The following is a 19,970-nucleotide window of genomic DNA, read 5'->3' as shown; positions in this document are numbered from 1 at the left end:
ACTCAAATTTGGTAAGGAAATTTGAACTAAGGAACATAAAGTCTAGAGATAAATTCATTGTAAGTTTGTAATCCTATTGTCATTAACAATGGTAGGAGTAGAAAGGATATGATAAGTCATAAAAAATATACTTGGAGTAGTCAATGGAATGGTTGATTTTGTATGAAAGGTGGACGCTACATTTGTCAGGAAATCCAGCAGCATAGGCTGTCTTGACGCTGGGAGTGGCTCTGTATGTGTTCTTGAGACAGTGACTCTGCCTGACGGTCAGGAGTGGTTCTAACGGCAGATCCATGAAAACAAATTAAAAAAAATGTGAAGACCCATGGAAACAAATAAACCCGATCCTATCTAAATCCATTTGTACATGATTTCTATTCACTTTGAAAGTTTAACTAGGATCCCTATTTCTTATAATAAAAATTGACTTGTTTTATTACACTACCCTCCCCTCCTTTTTAAGTAATAATAGAAGAAAATATTGATGGTGTAAGTTTGGTTTCCTTTTAGCTTTTGCTTCAAACCTCCCCACATCCTATAGTCTTTTTGGTCTCCATATTAGAGCAAGAGCCACACAGAAGAACACAATAAGTGATACTGGAAGTATTGGTGTATAAGCATGGACGTAACATAATGCTTGTAAGTACGAGATTAGTTACTATATTGACTTAGATATATAAAATTCAACAAGTAACCAATTTAGGTCGTATTTCTCTTTGTCAAACTATCAAAATAAATAATCCATCCATTTTTCCTTCTCCAGCCATGCCCCATTTGCTATGAATATTCATCTTAAATTAGCTTTAAAAATCATGAAAAGCAATGAATGAGGCCATCAAAATGAGAAAGAAAAAAAAAATCGATTTTGAATCCATTTCGCTATTAAATTACCCCATTGTTCTTTTTTCTTTTTTTCTTTTTTTTTATCCTTATTATTGGTTTCAATCTCTATTTTGTCACAAGTTTATATTTTCTTTGAGAAGGGGATACATCATTATAGTTAGTTTTTATTTTCATTTTAGAGAGAGAGAAATTTGAGAACTCTAGCGGGAAATGGGGACAAAAGGGAAAAATTATTTATAAACTCCTAAATCTGCAATCAATTACATCTATTACCCATAAAAAATTTAATTACAAATACTCTTTTGCTTGTCAAGTATTAAAGTTGAATGATGATATTATTACTGAATAAATATTTGATATATAAAATTTATCCTTTATTAAAATACCATTTTTACACTCATCCCTCTATTCTATTCTCTCTCTTCTCTTGTCCTCTCTTTACTCGACTGTGACAACACCGCCCTACAACCGTTGTTCTCGAGTCCGAATCCTCCCCCGACAGCTTTACCACCACAAATTACAGGGGCCAGGGGTTGGATGATGGGAATTTTTTTTAATATTTTTTACCTGTAAGGCCCACCAATTTTGTGGTGGTAAAACCGTCGTGGACTCTGTGCTCCCTTGACGGGGTGATGATCCGATTCTTCTTCTTTACAATTCACCTCTGCTAACCTCAAAATTGATAGGGTTTATAGGTGCTCCTATCATCTCCTGGTTTTACATCGCACAGGTGTGAAGAAGATGGGTGAAGTTCAGTTGACTGTGAGGTTTACATGCTCGATCTTAGTGGCTTATTTGTTGTTGGGAAATGGCTTGATCAGATATGCAATTGGAAAACCTTCTTACAACAATGATGATTCTCATCCTCTTTCTTCTTCCTCAAATTTATTTTTTTTCTGCCTTGAAATGGATAAGTGCCAGCGAGTTCCCTGTAGCCCTAAATCAAACAGGTTAGCTTTGAAAGTCTGAAACATCTTATACATATGATAAACAAAATGCAAATCTAATTGAACCTAGAGATCTTGTACTGTAGCTCTTCGTTTTCTTCAATTTATTGTTGCTTTTTTCACTTAGCTCCCTCTATCCCATCGTGGTTTTGAGGCTGGTGGTGCCATGGTTAAGGAAGGAAAGGTCAAGATAAAAGAGAAAAGGAATGGAGGGATGAGGGTAAAAATATTTGTATAATAAAAAGAGAAACTTGGTATTTTCAATATTTGTTTGGTTTTGATATCATTATTTTACTTCAGGGCAAATTACATATAGACCTTCCTGTGTTTGTAATCAATTTACGTATATTATCCTGAAAAAAAAAAATCAATTACAGATGCCTCATATTGTTAAGAATTGAAAAATATAAATGAATAGTTTTGCAAAGGACATTTGAATTATTTTTTTACAATAGTAGTAGATGTAACTAATTGCAAAGAGGTATATATGAAATTTGCTCTTAACTTTATTACTTAGACAGAAAGTGGGTATTTTTAATTTGAGTTTTTCGAAGTAGTTGATGTAATTATTTGCAATCCAAGGGGATTTATAAGAATTTTTTTTCTATTAATTATTCTTTTCTTTTAGTGAAAGTATTCTCTTATTTATCTTGTTGGCTTTCTTCAAGGGTGGTTCTTTTTTATCTGTAGTAATAAAATTTTTGGAGACTTTTTTTTTTGGGGGGGGACTTTGTAGAATCTTCCACCATTGCAGACTTTTTTAGGTACTCTTGTTAGGTCACTTGCTTTTGATTGTTTTCTTTTTAATGCTTTTGAATCATCAATACTATGGTGCCGAACCCTGAGAAGGACTTCTTGTACACTTTGAAGTCTCATTTCTTTTTCTTTACACCAAAAACAAAAATCTCATTTCTTTATGTTAAGTATAATTTTCTCACTGTTATAAAAAGGCTAATTTAATCTTGGAATATTTATCAAAATCTGTAATAGAGAGGGACAGCTTCTTTTGCCTTTGAATGCTTTCCTATTTTTGTCATCAATAAGATGGAAGTCAATTCTTTCTTTTTTTTTGTTGTCATTGTTTGGTAGGGCTAATCTCCTATTAATTGAAAAAAAAGTAATCTAAGTCATTGATAAGAAATTTAATGATGCTTGTCGTTGTCTTTTACTTTCCTGCTTTTAATTTTGGAGAATTAAATTCCTCTCATTTTACCTTTACTAGCAATTATTATTGGTAACTCAAAAAAGAAAAAGAAATAAAACAACAAAGGCAGTTTGTCATTGGGGTGACTTTTCAACTTTCAAAGACAGTTTGTCATAGATGGCCCAAGCCAGAAGGTAATTGGGTGGTTATAAATTGTGATGGTTCTAGTCGAGAAGACATTGGTGGGTACGGAGCTATTGCCCGAAATCGTCATGGGGTAAGGTTATTTTTGCTTTGGCAGGTGGTAGTAATGAGAAAAATATTACTCGATTGGAATTATATGCGATCAAGCGTGGCATGGAGACTGCTCGTGAAATGGGTTTGACGATGATAGAAATTCGATCTAATTCCATGGTGGCCATCCAATCTATTCAGGGACATTTTTCTACATCTTGGAGGGTTGTTGATTTGATCATGGAGATTAGGGAGTTAAGGGGTGGTTTTTTTATATGTAATTTTGTTCATCATGTTCGGGAGATTAACGTTTGTACGGACTTCCTGGCAGGTTTCCTTAATACCTCCCAAGAAATCCATCTAGCTGTAGATGCTCTTCCGTTAGCTCTTTCTGCTTTTGTTTGGGATGATGCTAATGGTAAGAAATTCTTTAGATGTAATTTTCTTTCTTTTTTTCCCTTTATTTAATCAAAGCTCTCTTTCTCAAAAAAAAAAAAAAAAAAAAACAAAAAAAAACAAAGTATCAATTTCATTTTTATTTTTATTCAATTAAAATAATTCAATTTGAAAGTAAAATTTATCTGATAAATATTAGAGCAAATTACACTTATACTCTAAAATGGAGACCTTAAAATATTGACACTTTATTTTATGTTTAAAAAACACAAAAACCCCCCAAAATTATATTTTTATTAGATGTATTGATCCAATTTATCATTGAAAACAGTTAAATCAAATTTTATTTTGTATCAATAAATAATATCCCTATAATAGATAATATGTTTTCATTTTTCAGTAATAAATTGGACAAATATATTCAATGAAAATTAAATTTTGAGGTCTTTGTATTTTTTAAACATAAAATGGAGTATTGTTTTAAGGCCTCCATTTTAGAGTGAGCGATTTATTCTAAATATTATTAGAATAAATTATATAATGAAAAATATGTTTAATAAAATAAAATTTAATATTTAAATAGAATCGAATTTGATTGACGAATCTAAGAGATAAATAGCTGGCAACTATTGTCACTCTCCAGGTTTCACTTACCAAAAAGAATTATATTTATTCATAGGTTGATCAGCTAAAGATGGCCACATGTCATACTCCTATTGGTTTGGAACCAACACATTTCTAAATCAAAGAAGAAAGCAAAGAAAGAGTATAGAAGTCCATGTCGTTATGCTGTTTGGAAGTGATTCGCAGCTTCTCCTTCTTCCTCTTCTTCTATTCTAATCCTTTTTTAGGGTTTTTAGTTACACTCTTCCGTTACACGTTATTAGGGTTTTTGTTACCAAGAGAGTTTCTCACGGATCGAGAATTCACAGTTTGGGTCACATGGAGTATCGTCTCGATCTCGTTTTACGAAGAATAAACACAACTGCTGCTGCGGTAAACTCAATTTTCTTTTGCCTTTTCTTGGAGATTGCAGACGGAGATGAAGAAAAACTTAATTAAAAGACAGTAAAACGACAGGGAAGCTCGGGTCACGCGTGCCCTTTATACTTTTTCTGAAGAATGTTGACGTTTGTGAGCTCACGATTCAAGGAGAAGAATCGAATAAGACGAAGAGTTTTGAAGAGAAATTCTGAAATCTTCGGTATCCATGGCCGGAACAAGATGAAACTGAGGGTTGAATCATCGCTGTCATGGGTCCCGTAGCCTGGTAGAACGTGGATGGAAACAAAGTAAAAGAGAAATGTGCATATAAGGTGCTTGTCTTTTGAACCCAACCAAAAAAAGAAAAAAAAAAAAAGAAGGTGTTTGTATTAATGTCTCTGGGAGTATTTTGCTGGTCCGGCCTGCTCTTCTGCTCTGATGCATTTGCTTTTCTTCTGAGCTTTCTGCAGAAAAGAAAAGGAGAGATTATTAAGTGGTCGCGAGTTGCGAGGGGAGAAAAGCGAATCTGCCATTAATTCTTCGACAGGTGAGAAGTTGTGGTGGAAACCTAACAATCACCGTGTAATTAATGCAGTCTGTGCAGTTGTCGCGTTGACTGCTTTACATTTGCAGATGTTATTAAATAGTTAAACCAACCAAAGCCAAACACCCAAGGCCGAAGAAGTTCGAACTTCGAAGAACAAGCCCAAGGCCGCCGCTGGGCTCGCGCACTGTGCCGTGAATGCCGCGGTAACTCGGAATTAATTACTTTTTATTTTTATTGTCATTCATTTATGTCTAAAAATGAATGCAAGAAATTGATGCTATACGCCATGCCACAAGACAGGATCGTGCTTGGGTCCTCAATGCGCAGGACTATGAAGCCACACATTATAGACTGTTGGATTAAAATTTCGATCTCGAATATTGAAATTCGAAATTCAACCATTCAAATTTAATTTCGACCGAGATTTCGAATTGAGATTTTGAATTTGATGGGCCGAAATCTCGACTTGAATGCGTATGACTCAAGCAACTTCGCACAAGACATCCAGGCTACATAAATCTAGAGACATTGCCAAATTGTCTACATGCCATGGACAAGACATTCCATGCGCATGACTCAAATGAAATATGAGCAAAGTTTTCCCCTAAGGACTATAGGTAATAGGGGTAAAGGTGTCAATTGTGTATCGAAACCGTTTAACCGTACGGAAACCGCCTCGTACCGTGTTGTTCAAAATTCGGTACTGTGTTGTACCGAAACCAAATTTCTTCTGTACGGTTCCGGTTTTAGGTACTATACCAAATTAAGGGATATAATTATAATTTTACAATTAAAACACTTAATCTTTACCCTATCACTAATTTCTTATTTTAGTCTTTAGTTTTGTCATTCACTCATCTTCTTAGATTTACTTGCTTTGTCTCTATTAATTAGATTTACTTGCTTTGTCTTTGTTAATTTCGAATTCTATTGATTGTTGAATTTTATTAGGATCTTAATGAACTAATAACTAAAATGGCTTGGGTTCGTTTGTACCAAAATTGTATTGTACTAGATACTGTGTTTAAACTATTTTTTCGCACCGATTTAATACCAAAACCGTACCATACAGTGTAAATTTGGTTACAATACGGTTATGGTTTTTGGTATTCAAAGTTGGTACCGTACCGAAACCGTACCAAATTACTGAATTTGTATTGATTGACATCCTTAAGTAGGGGGCTTAATTTGATGAATTTGGATTGTCTCCCCTGTCTTTGTGCTCCTCCGACAACTATTGACTACAATTACAAGGAGCCCATAGGATTAGGTGATGGAGTTTATTTTTTTGAAAATATTTTATTTTTTTACTTGTGGGCCCACATAATTTGTGGTTGTAATGCCATCAGAAGAGCACGAAGTGCACAGAGTACTCCTTGCTAGGGAAGATGATCCTCACTCTAATTTGATGCATATGTATCACATTGGGTCAGCTTAATATCAAAACTAATACCAGTCATTGATTTTGAAAGAGCTACATAAAATGGAGTGAAAGCTACCAAAAAAAAAATACACACTGTGTTTCCCTCCAAAAAAAAAATATTTGAAGGAATAGAGTGCAATTGAAACTAGCAAAATGACAATATGAACATTGAAAAATCTAATGCTAATGAAGGACACAAAATTTTCTGAGTTCATGAACGGTGCACGAATCAATGATTATTTCTGGGATGGAAACTGATAGATTGCCGGTCTAAAATATTCCATATATACTAATAATTATCAAAAAATTTCACATTATTTCTCCATGTGATTGAGCAAGGTGTATCAATCATCATTCTATTTTCCAAAAAAACATCAATCATCGTTCTCTTGGTGGGTTGGTAACCATCGATGGGTTCATTGGAAAAACATAGTTGATATGCAGTCGTAATCAGTAATCCAAATGGCTATACAATTTGGGATGGATTTCCACTTTTCATGAAACTATCAAACCTACTTTTGGAGTAAGATTTATCCCCTCCAGATGTTTGTGATCGCTGCTCAATTAGATTCTTGTGGTAGGTATCAAATTTGTAGGTAGTAGATTTTTGAGCTTTAGGTATCCAATTGTGTTGCGGATCGTCTAGCACAAAAAGGCCTGTTTGGTTGAGGGCCCAAGCTATTGGCCATATTCCTCTGATTGGATATTGAGGTTATGTTCAGTTTTCCATCTTGTTCCTGTCTCTTAATAAAAGTTTGATTACCCAAAAAAAATAAAAATTCGAAATTAAGAGCGGACCTATGTTGGGTGCCATGGCCCTCTCCACTTTTTGAAAATATTGATTAGTTTATTTATTTATTTATTTATTTTCTTCTCACATGTAAAATATTACTCTTTGTCTTTTTCTCTTATTGAAAATAGTTTTTAAATGTAAAATAATGGGTTTAAATGTCATTCTTATTTAGAAATTAACTCTTCAATCACTATTTATTATCTCATCTCTCTTCCTTCCTCTTTTCTTCTTATTTATTCTATTCTCTTTCTATATGTTAAGGAATATTTTGAAAGAAATTTCTCCACAATTAGACATTATCTCTTTCTCAATTTATTTATATTTTTTATATTTTTTTATTTGATTCTATAATCTCTCTTTCTTGATTTTTTGTCTGCTAGTCTTGTTATTGGATGTTATATTGTGTATGAAATATCTAAAAGTTTATTAAGGTAACTAACTACATTGGATGTAACCAAAAAAAAAAAAAAAAAAAAAAAAACTAACTACATTGGTTTGCATTTCTTTAAAAAAAAAAAAAAAAAAAATTTGTATCTAAAGTTTTAAGTTGAAATCGTTTTTTTTCTTAATTATAAATTTATCCGTATTTTGTGAGTAAAAAAAATATCATAATTAGTAATCTATCTATTTTTTTAATGTGTGTGGGCCCCATAGATGGACCTATGTCAAAAGATGATAAAATAATTCATAGGTGGGACCTACATAGACCCATATAATGTGTGGTAAAAAACATTAGTGTTCCGTTAATTGGGGGTGATTCAGACGCTTATTCTTTGGCCCCCCAATGTTGAATTCTGGTTCTGCCGGCCGAACTCCAAACTCGTTGAAATTATTATACAGCGTTGGACAATCACCATGCATATTGAATTATATTTGCTTTGAATTCAAATTTATTATCCACATGGAAGATGTGTAGTTATAGATCTGAACCATAGGGCATGATTCTCAAGTGTGGATCATCTCCCCTAACAGAGCACAGAGTGCTCCGCCGACAGCTTTATTACCAAATATATGGGGCCCACAAGTGCAAAATAATAAAAAAGAAAGAAGGGATCCATTACCAATACCCTGTTGCCCCCCTATAGTCTGTATGGTCAACAAGCTGCGCTCCCCATCAGGGGTGAGGATTCGGACTCATAATTCTCACACCTTGAAGGTGGAGAGACCTTCCCTACCCATACTTGCAGACATTTGACCTAGAGACCACAAAATCAGTGGGCCCCACAGATGAAAAATATTAAAAAACAAAAAAACTCCCATCACCCACCCCTGGGCCCCCTGTATTTTGTGCTCCCCGACGGGGTCGCAGATCTGGACTCCCCAACACCCTCCTTCCCGGTGCCCACTAGGCCACGGTTCTCTACAGATTACTAGGGAATGACATTAATCGATGTTAGCTGGGCCCAATCGTTGGAGTTTTGACAAATTTTGATGGCCACGTATTTACGTGGGCTGGGATGGGCTGGGCTTCCCTCTTAGTTCTCAGCTTGGGCTTGGGCTTGATCCAACAACATCGAGCTCGTGCCACATTGCTCTTTAATTAGAGAAAGTGTCTTATTAATGAAATTAAAAAGGTGTTTATCTACATGGTCTTGAATAACTTAAGTTAACCTTAGGCTTCTTTGATCTAACCCACCACACTCGTCCAAGCTTGAAATTGAATATAAATAATGGGCTTTTATGAGGTCCGGCCCAAAATAGCCTATTTATATCTCTATATGTAGGCTATCAATTTTCTCTTTTTCAATGAGCAAATTGCACGGGCACTTCAAAATGGAGGCTTTAAAGCATTGATACTTCATTTTATGTTTAAAAAGCACAAAGACTCCAAATTGGATTTTCATTGAATATATTTGTCAAATTTATCATTGAAAATAATTAAATCACTCTTTATTTTAAAAAATATAACTATAATAAACAATGTTTGAAAGGTTTTTAGTGACAAATCGGACAAATATATCTAATGAAAATCCAATTTTGGGGTCTCTGTGCTTTTTAAACATAAAGTGGGGGTGTTGGTGCTTTAAGGTCTCCATTTTGGGGTGACAGTGCAATTTGCTCTTTTTCATTTATCATCAACCCTGTCACAAAGACTAGGGCCTATAGGTCCAGAGGAGGGGAAGGAGAGTGAAAGGAAAGGTGTGGAGAGACCGAGGCTTGAAGCTGAGAGAGTCCGGATCATCTCCTCATCGGGGTGCTCCCTTGATGTTTTTCCAACACACATTTTGTGTGGGGTCCACGTGAAATCTACTGGATGTCCCACTCTTGAATTATTTTATCAGTTTCAGATGTGGCTCTCCCCCGATGGGGAGGTGATCCGGTCTCAAGCGACCTGCTGAATAGGAGGTTGACACCATTGTGCCAAAAGGACGTCCACTGTAGAGCTGTCAATTGGGGTAGGCTATTTGAAGCCCAATACCAACCCAAGTCCACTACTAAGCCCACTGGGCCTTAATATTTCCAACTTAATCTAAATACCCACCAAAATTCCAGAATCTAATTGTAATTGTCAAACTGTTTTTAAAGTTTTCTTGCACTATTTTGTACAGAGTCTTTCTAAGTGAGGAAGAGGATAATTCTGTCCAATTTCTTTGGCGATGAACCAGTTTGTGTGATTTGTTCATGCTTTCTCAGTGAATAAAGCTGCATAAATACATTGCTTAGGCTTGGAGGCAAAGTAAGGTTGCAATTGGTTCAAAGATTGCATGTTCTTTTGGTTCCTTCCTTATCCAAAGATTGCTCCAGGCTCAAGGATTGCATGTTGCGTTGGTTCCTTGCTTTCTTCCTAATTTTTGAGCTATACGGTTATGCTAAGTTCTATAACTAACTTTCCTTTTTTTTTTTTTTTTTTATTTTTTTTTTTTATAAATAAAATTATTTGAGGTTCATCCAGATCATTATCGAACATTTTGATTCAATCTTCAAAGTAGTTTTTGTATGCTATTAGGGGATAATTGAACTCACAACCTTTTCATTAAAAAGAATTGGTTATTGTCAACTAAACAACTCTTTGATTAACTCTATAACTAATTTGTGACTAACAAATCCTGGCAACTTTCTCAAGAAATTTGCAATAGAGCTAGCAGATCCTGTGCGAGTGGTGTGGTAACCATGCGTAGATATAAGGAGCATGTGAAAGACTATTTAGGCTTATTGATACTTCAAAGCCCATCTATTTGAAACTACATCGATTCTCATTGTAGATTTTCATATTATTATTATTATTATTATTATTTGAAATATTTGATTTTTATATATTGGAGATGCGAGTACCACTCTACCAAAAAAAATAAAAATGCGAGTACCACATAATATACCATTAAACAGAATCGAACAAGCTCTCCATTGATAGATATTAGTTTTACCAACCGAACAACCTTGCAAGAGAGTAATTTTCCATTTTGATATTAATAACCCTTTCTTGTTAGCTTGTTTTTTTTTTTTAGTCAAACATAGAAAAAAAAATTCATTCAAAGAAACAAGTCTGGGGAAATCCTCCTAGCAGAAACCTGTGTCCGTAATAAAAAATTAGACATTGCATAGGTTGAGAGAGCTTGAGCAACTGCTTTAATTAGAATTTCCTTACCAGCGATTGATAATAGCTTATCTTTCCAACAAGCCAATTTTTTAGCCATTCTTTCCCGAACATATTTCTTGTCAGAGTATGGAAACGAAATGTGTTGTATTGGTTTTTTATTTTTAGTTGCGGGTAGGAATCAAAACCTACAACATCGGAGATCTGGCCGTTAAGCTCCACATCGCATCTAATGTGGGGCCATCTATTTTTAGATAAAAGAATCTCTCCGCCGCTGTCATAAATCATAAGGTCATCATCATTTAGATCCATGTGTGTGGGTTCGATAAAAAGAAAAACTGATTCTATGGGACCCAGATGACTTCCTCGTCACAAATACATTTTGCCTACGTGTCAATAATTTCTTTTTCTTTCTTTTCTTGGGTAATTTGTGTCAACGGAACGTTATGTTGCGTGCCACGCTTGCTGCGTATTTCAGAAGTATCACTTAGAACGATTATTTTGTCGATTAGTCATTACAAAAGGCTCAGTTGCTGAAGATCGTTGCAATTCGTGTCTGAAAGACTAACTCCGCTTCCGTCCATGGCTGTAGCTCCTGAGGGGTTTCTTTCTCACATAAACCCTAACCCTAAGCTCTCCGTGAACAGAGGTTCCATGGCGTTGTCTCATCGTCCTTGTTTATCTTCTTTTTCCCCTTATCGGACTGAAGCTCTTGTTGGATCTCAAAGTTGCAGAAGAGTAACCGCTGTTTCCCTTCCTAAAGTGCTTGGACCGCATTTTAATTCATTTTCCACGAGGATGTCGAAGAACCGATCGTTTATCACATTTGCTGCTTCTCAAGAAGACTCGGTAAGCTGAACGAGATACTATTCTTCTTTCATTTCTCTGTATGTGGATGTAATATTGGATTATGAAGCAGAGAGATTTCCCCTGCAATCGTATTCTTTAATTCACATGCTCCATTGCTGATTCACGAGCTTTAAAGAAGTTAATTAAGGATCTATAAATAATACCATATCGCATTGGTGATCATTTTGTTATGCTGATGTATCAGAAAACTAGATTATATATATTTTTTTCATTTTTAGCTTTTCCGGTGGTCTTTCTTTCTGGGGTTGAATTTCTCAGCGGGGGATTCTCCTTCAAGATTCACCTGGCTGATAGCTTCGGCGATAGGTGGATCTCCTGTTGACTTGGAGCAGTTTTGATTTTACAATAACTGTGAGATTTGACTCCTTGTAATTTTGATAGAGTCGCACAGTTGCGAGGTATAATTGAAGATTACATGTGTGATTCTCGGAAAGCATATAGGCAATCATGCTCATGAACTTATGCAAATGATTATAACTATTGACTCTCAATTTAGTATCAAGCGAGGCAGCCGCTGACAAGTGGACTTTAAGGATTGATCCTATCACCTGAGTGTAACAGTAGGCAATTGCCTAGGCTAAAGGATCTAGACATCTAGCCGGTGGATAAGCCACCTAGTTCTCTGGAGACTGCCTTTGCAAACAATGCCGGACATTTCCAATTAGACCCTTTAAGGTTTATCTTATAATTGTTTCTTTCAGTAGAATGTTAGTTCACATTAGCTTTCAATGTTGACAGGGTGCAAAATCAGTTAGGATCAAACACGGAAAATTACATGTCATTTGTGTTAATTGGGTTGACTTTGGTAAGATAACATTCTGGTTTGCACATTGTTCCTTTTGTCCATTGGATGTTTCAGTTGGATTTCTCTTAATTTAAATTCTGCGAATAATTTGGATTTAAACAAAATCAGACGGCTTGTCTTGTTTTTTAGGAGTATAGGATTTTCTTTAGTTTGGAGTTGAAATACCTTTATTGATGGTAATTTGAATAACTATTGCTCTCTTGTTTTGATTTATCAGAAGCCTTCAGAAATTGAAGTGGAAAAGAAGAAAAGTGAGCTTGAAGTTGGAGCAGATGAATCACAAGAACAATGGGAAGAGACTCTAAAAACTTTCAAAGAACAGGCCATTAAAATGCAGAGCATGTCTCAAGAAGCTTATGAGTTGTACTCCAAGAAAGCATTTGTGATTCTGAAGGAAACTTCAGCGCAGCTTAAGATTCAAGCCGAGAAAGCAAGGAAAGATCTGAGTGTAGTAGCAAAAGAAATTAGTGAAGGTGGTAAAGAATATCTTACCACAGCAGCAGAGAATTCCCCTGAGGAGGTGAAGGATATTGTGGAGACTTTTGCCACTACAACTGATGACTTGAATGAGATCTCTAAAGTGCGGGATTTTTATCTTGGAATTCCCTATGGTATGAATTATAAATCTTTTATGGACATGGTGGTTTGGGATGTGTTACAAGAGCATACTCTGTTTTCAATGCCCCCCCCCTCTTCTTACTTTTTAAGATCTTATTTCTGGAGCTGCAGTACCTTTAGAGTTTAGACTATTTACCACTTTTGGGTTGGACTGCCTGCCTTGCGGGGAGTCCCCATGGTGGTCTATTCGAAAACACAATATAACATACACTAGCTAGATCAGATGTTCGGTTTAGCCATCTTATTTTGGAACTGTTTAAAGCTTTCAATTTTAAATGAGAAATCTAATCATTCAAATGAATAAAGACTATGTTCTGCATCATTGGTTCAAGCTGGTATTAGGTCTACTGTGTCCATTCAGAGTGGCTGTCTAATTCTGTGCTCCTCATCCTTTCATCGATAAGACCTGAAAAACTATAGGATTGCTAGATGCATACATGTGATTCTTTTTTCATGAAATGTGTTTTTTTAATCCTTTTGCTGCTGATCGATTATCTGATTTGAAAACCAGACATGAATGGTAGTGTTAATGTCTGCAAATAATTCAGAGGAGTTAGCAATGGAATGAGTCATTGGGCGAGTCCTTGTACTTGTAGTTGTACCAATATAGTAATGGAATGTCATTGGGTGAGTCTTTGTACTTGTAGTTGTATCAATATTAATTCCTTTGATTGCGGTACTGTAGTTGTCGGAAGAATGATGGCTCCTTCTTTGTATATTTCACTTCTCTAGTACTGTTTTTTTTTTTTTTTTTTTTTTTAAAATTCCAAACCATTGTAGTGCTGAGTTCTTTCTTGCATTGTTGAGGTAATTATTATTAGTATTATTATTATTATTATTTTTGCAGGTGCGATGCTTTCTCTTGGTGGCTTTCTTACCTTCATGATGACTGGAAGCATTTCTGCCATTAGGTTTGGTGTTATCCTAGGTGGTGCGCTCTTAGCTTTAAGCGTATCAAGTCTGAGATCATGGAGAGGAGGACAAACATCTGATCTTACAGTGAAAGGGCAAGCAGGTAGTATATAGAAGCTAATTTCCATGTATTTGCTATATTTCATGTGGTCGCTGGAAATAACTTGAATCCTACAATGCCTCTCCTCTGTTCACCTGGCAGTACCTTGTGTCCATAATCTTCTTAAAACAACTTGGTTTACCAACATACTTCACTACTCCTAGGGCCGTCCATGTTCTATAAGGATCTCATCTAGGCATGGTGACATGCCTACCTTCATCTCTCCTAAGGCTCCCTTAACTTCTGCTGCACCAACCTTCTTTAGACTAGACTGACATGTGTTGTCTTGATTGATTGGTGCAATTAACTGTGTTGTTCACATTTAAACTCTTTCCATTCAGTAATTTACGAGTATACTTATCCCATCTCTTCACAATGACCTTATTCTCACCAGCACTCTTCCATCTTCTCCTTCAATACATCTCACATGGTCAAATTCTCTAGTCTTCTTTTCTCTCATTTTAGCTATCTTACAGATAGTTTTTTCACCATAGTAACAGTAATACCCTGTAAAGATTGTTGGATGTCTCTTCTCCAAGAAATTTGGCAGATGAAATTGCCTCAAAACAAAGATTGGGGGATTTGTAGTGGTTGAAGTCTATATACCATAGGCTTAGGAGAAAACCTTTCCTAATGTATCTGCAAAAACCCCTGTTGTTCTGTGCATTGATGGGCAACGCCCCTCAATGCATTATGTATGAATACTGGTGTTGATCCATGTCTTCCTCCCCCCCCCCAAAAAAAAATTAATTTTTTTTTAAAATACTTTCTTGTTGTACAATTTTCTTATGCCCCAGGTTGAGCTGGTTGACAAAACTATGAGGTGCAATAATTTTTATGGAATCTAAATTTATTTTGACTAGAATGTTATTGGTATTACAAAAACCATTGAAAGTTAGGAAAAAGGGGGAAAAAGTTCAAAATTTGTTAGTTAACATGAAAATTGTGCATATAACGAAGCATTTCATTCCCTTTTTCCTGAATAATGTATTTGTCTTAATTCGATCTGAAATTTACTTTAAAAATGTATATTATTCCGGCATTGGTTATCGGGGAAAGAGGTAAGAACTTTGTTTGCTTTATAATTTCTTATGTATTCCTCACTATCACTGTATTTTATTCTATCTTTGGATTTTCTTCTGTTGTGTCTGTACTTGAGATGCTGCAATCCTATTGCTTTCATCTTTTTGGTTGGACTTATGTGTATCTATCTGGACATGTTGCAAAATTAACCTAGTTCCAGTATTTCCTGTGCCTCCTAATTATTTAGGATTTGAATTGCAATACCCTTGGGTACCACATAAATAATACTTCCGTCATCACATAGAATTTTTCTACAATACATAACTGGGAGGTTCAGGAAATTCCCCGAGGACCACATGACTGCACCTCCACTGATCTTCCCTTTTTGGAGTTGAAACAAGCAGAAACTTGAAGCATTTATCAAAATTTCTTTGAAATTGTGAAATTCTGATTGAAACCAGGCATTTGACACGCAGGTGCATTAAACGCATAGATTTGATCGAACAATACTGAAATCCATATGGTTGATATTTTGCTGAAAACTACAAAATTTCAATCAAGACATGGAAATTCTTCAGGATTGGATGCTGTTTTGTGAAATCAAAAATTTATTTGGAACCTTGTTATATGGTTCTTACTTTTTACAGAACTGAAATATTTTGGTAGGCTTTGCAAAATTTCGCTGAAACCTTGTACCATCTCCATGCATCTTTATGTAGCACATATGTAGTTGTTAATGTGGTGAGTACCAACCAATTGGCCATTTGAGATATAATCAAAGAAAGCCCTCTTTTCTGGTTATTATTTAATTTGAGACTTCGTTAGCTGCTTTCTCTCATTTTTCATTCCCCCCTCCCCACTTGATTTGTTTCCTTTTGCCCTCTTCCCCTTCTCTTTGTGCATCTTTTGATTTAGTTTTCTTCCTTCTTTTTTTATGTTTCTGTTTTTCGTTTCTTTTTTTTTTTGGGGTGGGGGTGGCGGGAAGGATCTTTGCAAGTGGTTAAATTGAGAACATGGTAATAAGGGTGTGTCAGGATTTATCCTTGAGGATTGGGCGTGAGATAAAATCTTTTGTATTTAACTTTGCATGTATATGAGAATGATCAAGTGTTGTTTGAGCTAGCCATATGAACTTCTGATCATCTGAAAGACTTTATATTGTTGCTGCAGCCATTGCAAGTATAATATTCCTAAGAGAGTTCCGCTTATTTTTACTGGTAAGCATTTGTAATTTATTGAAAATGATGCCTTATAGTACTCAAAACTGATTCATCTTTTGTCAACCTTCCATGTATAGTTGTTGATGTTTAACTTTCTATTCTTGCAGAGGCCATCACTTCCGGGTTCTTTCATGACCTTAGTCAGGTTTGTGATTTGTTGATGTCCTCTTTCCTAGTTTACTATGCCTTATCTGCTATCTTGTGTAACATATTCATGGGCTTGGTAGAAATGGACTGTAACTTGGTAGAAAAGGGATATAATTTGCAAGGTGGATTGTTGCTTTGCATGACATGTTATGCCACACAGGATGCCTTGAGCCGTTGTAACTCAATCATACAATGAATAGTTAGCAAGTGTGGGACTTGCAGTCAAAAATATGTTTAGATGCTGATTAATTTCCATTTGGAGGGCTAATCCACTTCAGTGTTTGTTGGAGAAAAATTTGAAATTGAATGGCTTGGGTTTACTAACCAGACATTATCAATGGCTTTGCTATAGTAATCCAACAAAATTATCATTGATTATCAGATTCAATGACAAGAAATGTGGCAACAGGAATGAACCATTTTGTATTTTGATAATGGATAAATTCATTACTGGGGAAGGTAACAATGCTGTTGCCTTTCAACCAAAAAAAAAAACAATGCTGTTGCCTATGAAGGCGATACTGATACCATACGACCAACAAAAGTGAAAACTTAAAATCATTAGAAAACTCTCTACAACTGAAGGCAAGGATTCATGTAGTTGACCCCATTTAGTTGGAATAAGGCATGTCATTGTTGTTGTTGTTTTATAAGAACACCATGTACAATGGAACACAAGGGAACGATTGATTCACATTCAAGCTTCCCTAAGAGCACCCTGACTTGGAATTTTATCAGCTGGAGAGTGGGCTGATGTGTATTTCTGTAATTCCACAACAAGATTTTTTTTTAGATAGATGGGTAAATAGATAAAACAGAAAGATTTATTTCCTTAATTGAGAGAATCTCCAGAAACTGCTTCTCCCTTCACTGAGCCATGCTATCACCACTCATTAGTCCCCTCAGTCAAAAGCCTCTAGAAGCCATAAAGTAGCTTATTTGAGACCTTTGGAGAAATCCAAGAATCCCAGAGCAAATCAATTTTATCACTAGGGGGAAACTGTTGGAACTGAATCTTATGGACCTTGACTTGTGAACCAAATACAATACTATTGTGCCATGCCTCTTCAAAGCATCTGTACTGTCTGAGCCTGAGAAAATTTGCTAGTCTAAGATCAGGAACCCATAAGGCATAGAAAGGTATTAAACACTCAACCTTAAGGCTCAACATTTTCCAAGGAACTAGCATTATTAAATTTGATGCTACTCGCATGAGAAATTCTTTTAGGATATTTATTTGTTGGTTACCCTTGCTGTTTAGGCTAATTTCAAGGAAATAATTGATGGCTACAGAAGGTCTCACCTTAAATAGGTATTTTGGATTCAAACTGCTAGAGCTAAGTAGGACAGAATGATGGCCAAAGGCACAATACTCAAGGATTGTTTAGGCTAAATGCATATTAAGGTGATCAAGAAATTAGAATAGAAACAATTAAACTCTATACAGATGAACTAGAGCAGAACTAGGGTCTCAGAAAAAAAGAGATTGATAACTCGTGAACCACAAGTCAGTAAGGGCTGAAACTACAGTTTATATTTAGGCTAGTTATGGGAAATAGTTGGTGGCTACCAGAAAGGCTTTCAACCTAATCAGGTATGTTGGATTCAAATTGCTAGGGCTATGGTAGGACAGAATAATGGCCAATAGCTCAAAAGCATAATACTCGAAGACCGTTTAGGCTATGCACTTATCAAGGTGATTAAGAAATTAGGATAACAGCAATTAAACTGAATACAGATGAGATAGAGCAGAACTATGGCTCAGAAAAAGAGAAATTGATCATTCGTGAACCACTAGTCAGTAAGGTTGAATCCACAGGAGTTTTTACGTGCAATTAAAATTCGAGGCAAATTCGATTGAAAGACCAGATGAAAACCCTAGTGCACCAGAATAAGCTGAAAAACGACACACTGTAGTGCTTCTAGGTTGTACTTTTTCTTTTTGGTGGTCCTAACAGTTGAAAAATCATCTAATTCCTGCTTTTATAGTGATCTCTTCACCTCTGTCTTCTGCTGTTTAATGTGTCTTCTAGTTTGATTGAAGTTTTGTCAGTTTATACATAGTAGTTTTCTGATGAAATATCACTCTTCATCCCTCTCAAAACCCCCTTCTCTTTTCCAGAAGAGGAGAGGTGGCAGGAAATGAAGTTTATATGAGTATATTATCTGGTTGTCTCCACCTGCGGCACTCATGATTGTTCTCTGTTTCTATAATGTCAACTTTTAGTTCGGGATTTGCTTTTTCATTTTCTACATTTGTCTTGTGATTTTCTGACAAATGGTTTGATCCATGCAGTGGAGCAATGCTAGTTTTCTATTGCTATAGGATCATATCAGATGGTAGTCAGAAAGGGCCGAATGCCAGTCAAGGACAAGAAAATTAGTTTGAAAAAGGTTTTAAGCTGCTCCTTGCACATTGCACTTGCTGTCCTTATGTTCTCTGACTGGAAAGAAAATTTCATATCATCATATCATTGGTCACACAGTGAAAACAAAACACTTCTCAGTTTTTAAAATATTTTTGCATGGTATTTTCATTATTTAATTAGCCTTTAAAGGCTTAGCACCTACATAACCTACCCCAGGCTTATGTCCCATGATACGAGCCCTCTATGTGACTTTTTGGTATTGATAATCTAAGAAATCTGTGCTTTTGTATCTAGGTAGCAGAAAGTACTGTATTATACTGCAATAGTTTGCAAAAAGATACAGATGGATGGACAATGGTGGTGAAGAATATGGTTACGTTTGGTGCTTGGTTGAACCAAAGAGGAGATGCCTTGGGGAATGACCAGTGAAGCATTATGGTGTGAATGCTCTCTTCTCGCGAGACATGATGGTGTGTTTGATCAGTTAGCTTTCGTTATTCTTTGTCAATTTCAGTGTTCATACCTGAAAGTCACATACAAGAAAATTGCTTTTGTTGTCTTTTCGATCCCCCTTTCATGTTATGTACTCCCAGAAATGGTCTATTTATTACTGATAAGCCTGCACTTGGACTAGCCTTTTAGAAATTGTTTTGCTTTCAGCTGTTCCCCTTTTTCTTAAAAATAAAAATCTAAAGTCCCTCTATACAGAGAAGGGTCTTTTGTTACACGTTTTTGAAGAGGCCATTTATTACACGTTTCAGGAAAAATAAAAAAATGACATTTGTTAGAGACTCAGAATTCCAGTATGGACTTCTCTCAAAGCATCTATTACCACTAGACCAACTCAATTGAATACACTCTTCCGTTGTAATCTTAAACATAACCAAATTTCAAAACCAGTATGGATGCAATACTCAAGATTAAGCATACCAAATTTCACCCCCTGTATGAATTTAATTTCACAAATTCCCATCTCGAGCTCACGTTTTAAGTTGTAATCCACATAGTTCGTCCAGGAGTCTAGTGCTCACATTCTACCTTCGGAGTACACATGGGGGTG

The 19,970-nt window shown here is 35.7% G+C and overlaps 1 protein-coding gene across 1 annotated transcript; it reads left to right on the top strand.

Annotated features, from left to right (window-relative positions):
* Positions 1 to 11,318: 11,318 nt before the first annotated feature.
* LOC149008023 (Transmembrane proteins 14C) lies at positions 11,319 to 19,236 on the top strand. The gene is made up of 7 exons (XM_089166028.1): positions 11,319 to 11,695; positions 12,739 to 13,132; positions 13,987 to 14,154; positions 16,345 to 16,391; positions 16,502 to 16,539; positions 18,838 to 18,935; positions 19,205 to 19,236. The coding sequence occupies exons 1-6, from the start codon at positions 11,429 to 11,431 to the stop codon at positions 18,923 to 18,925; spliced, it is 1,002 nt and encodes a 333-aa protein (XP_089022154.1). The 5' UTR covers positions 11,319 to 11,428; the 3' UTR covers positions 18,926 to 18,935; positions 19,205 to 19,236.
* The last annotated feature ends 734 nt before the right edge of the window (positions 19,237 to 19,970 follow it).

The sequence above is a fragment of the Hakea prostrata genome, chromosome 8, assembly GCF_041222555.1.
Source record: "Hakea prostrata isolate BN-2017 chromosome 8, UWA_Hpros_2, whole genome shotgun sequence".
NCBI classification, from domain to species: Eukaryota; Viridiplantae; Streptophyta; class Magnoliopsida; order Proteales; family Proteaceae; genus Hakea; species Hakea prostrata.
Note: the sequence above shows the minus strand (reverse complement) of the source record. Positions and strands in the feature narration are given on the sequence as shown.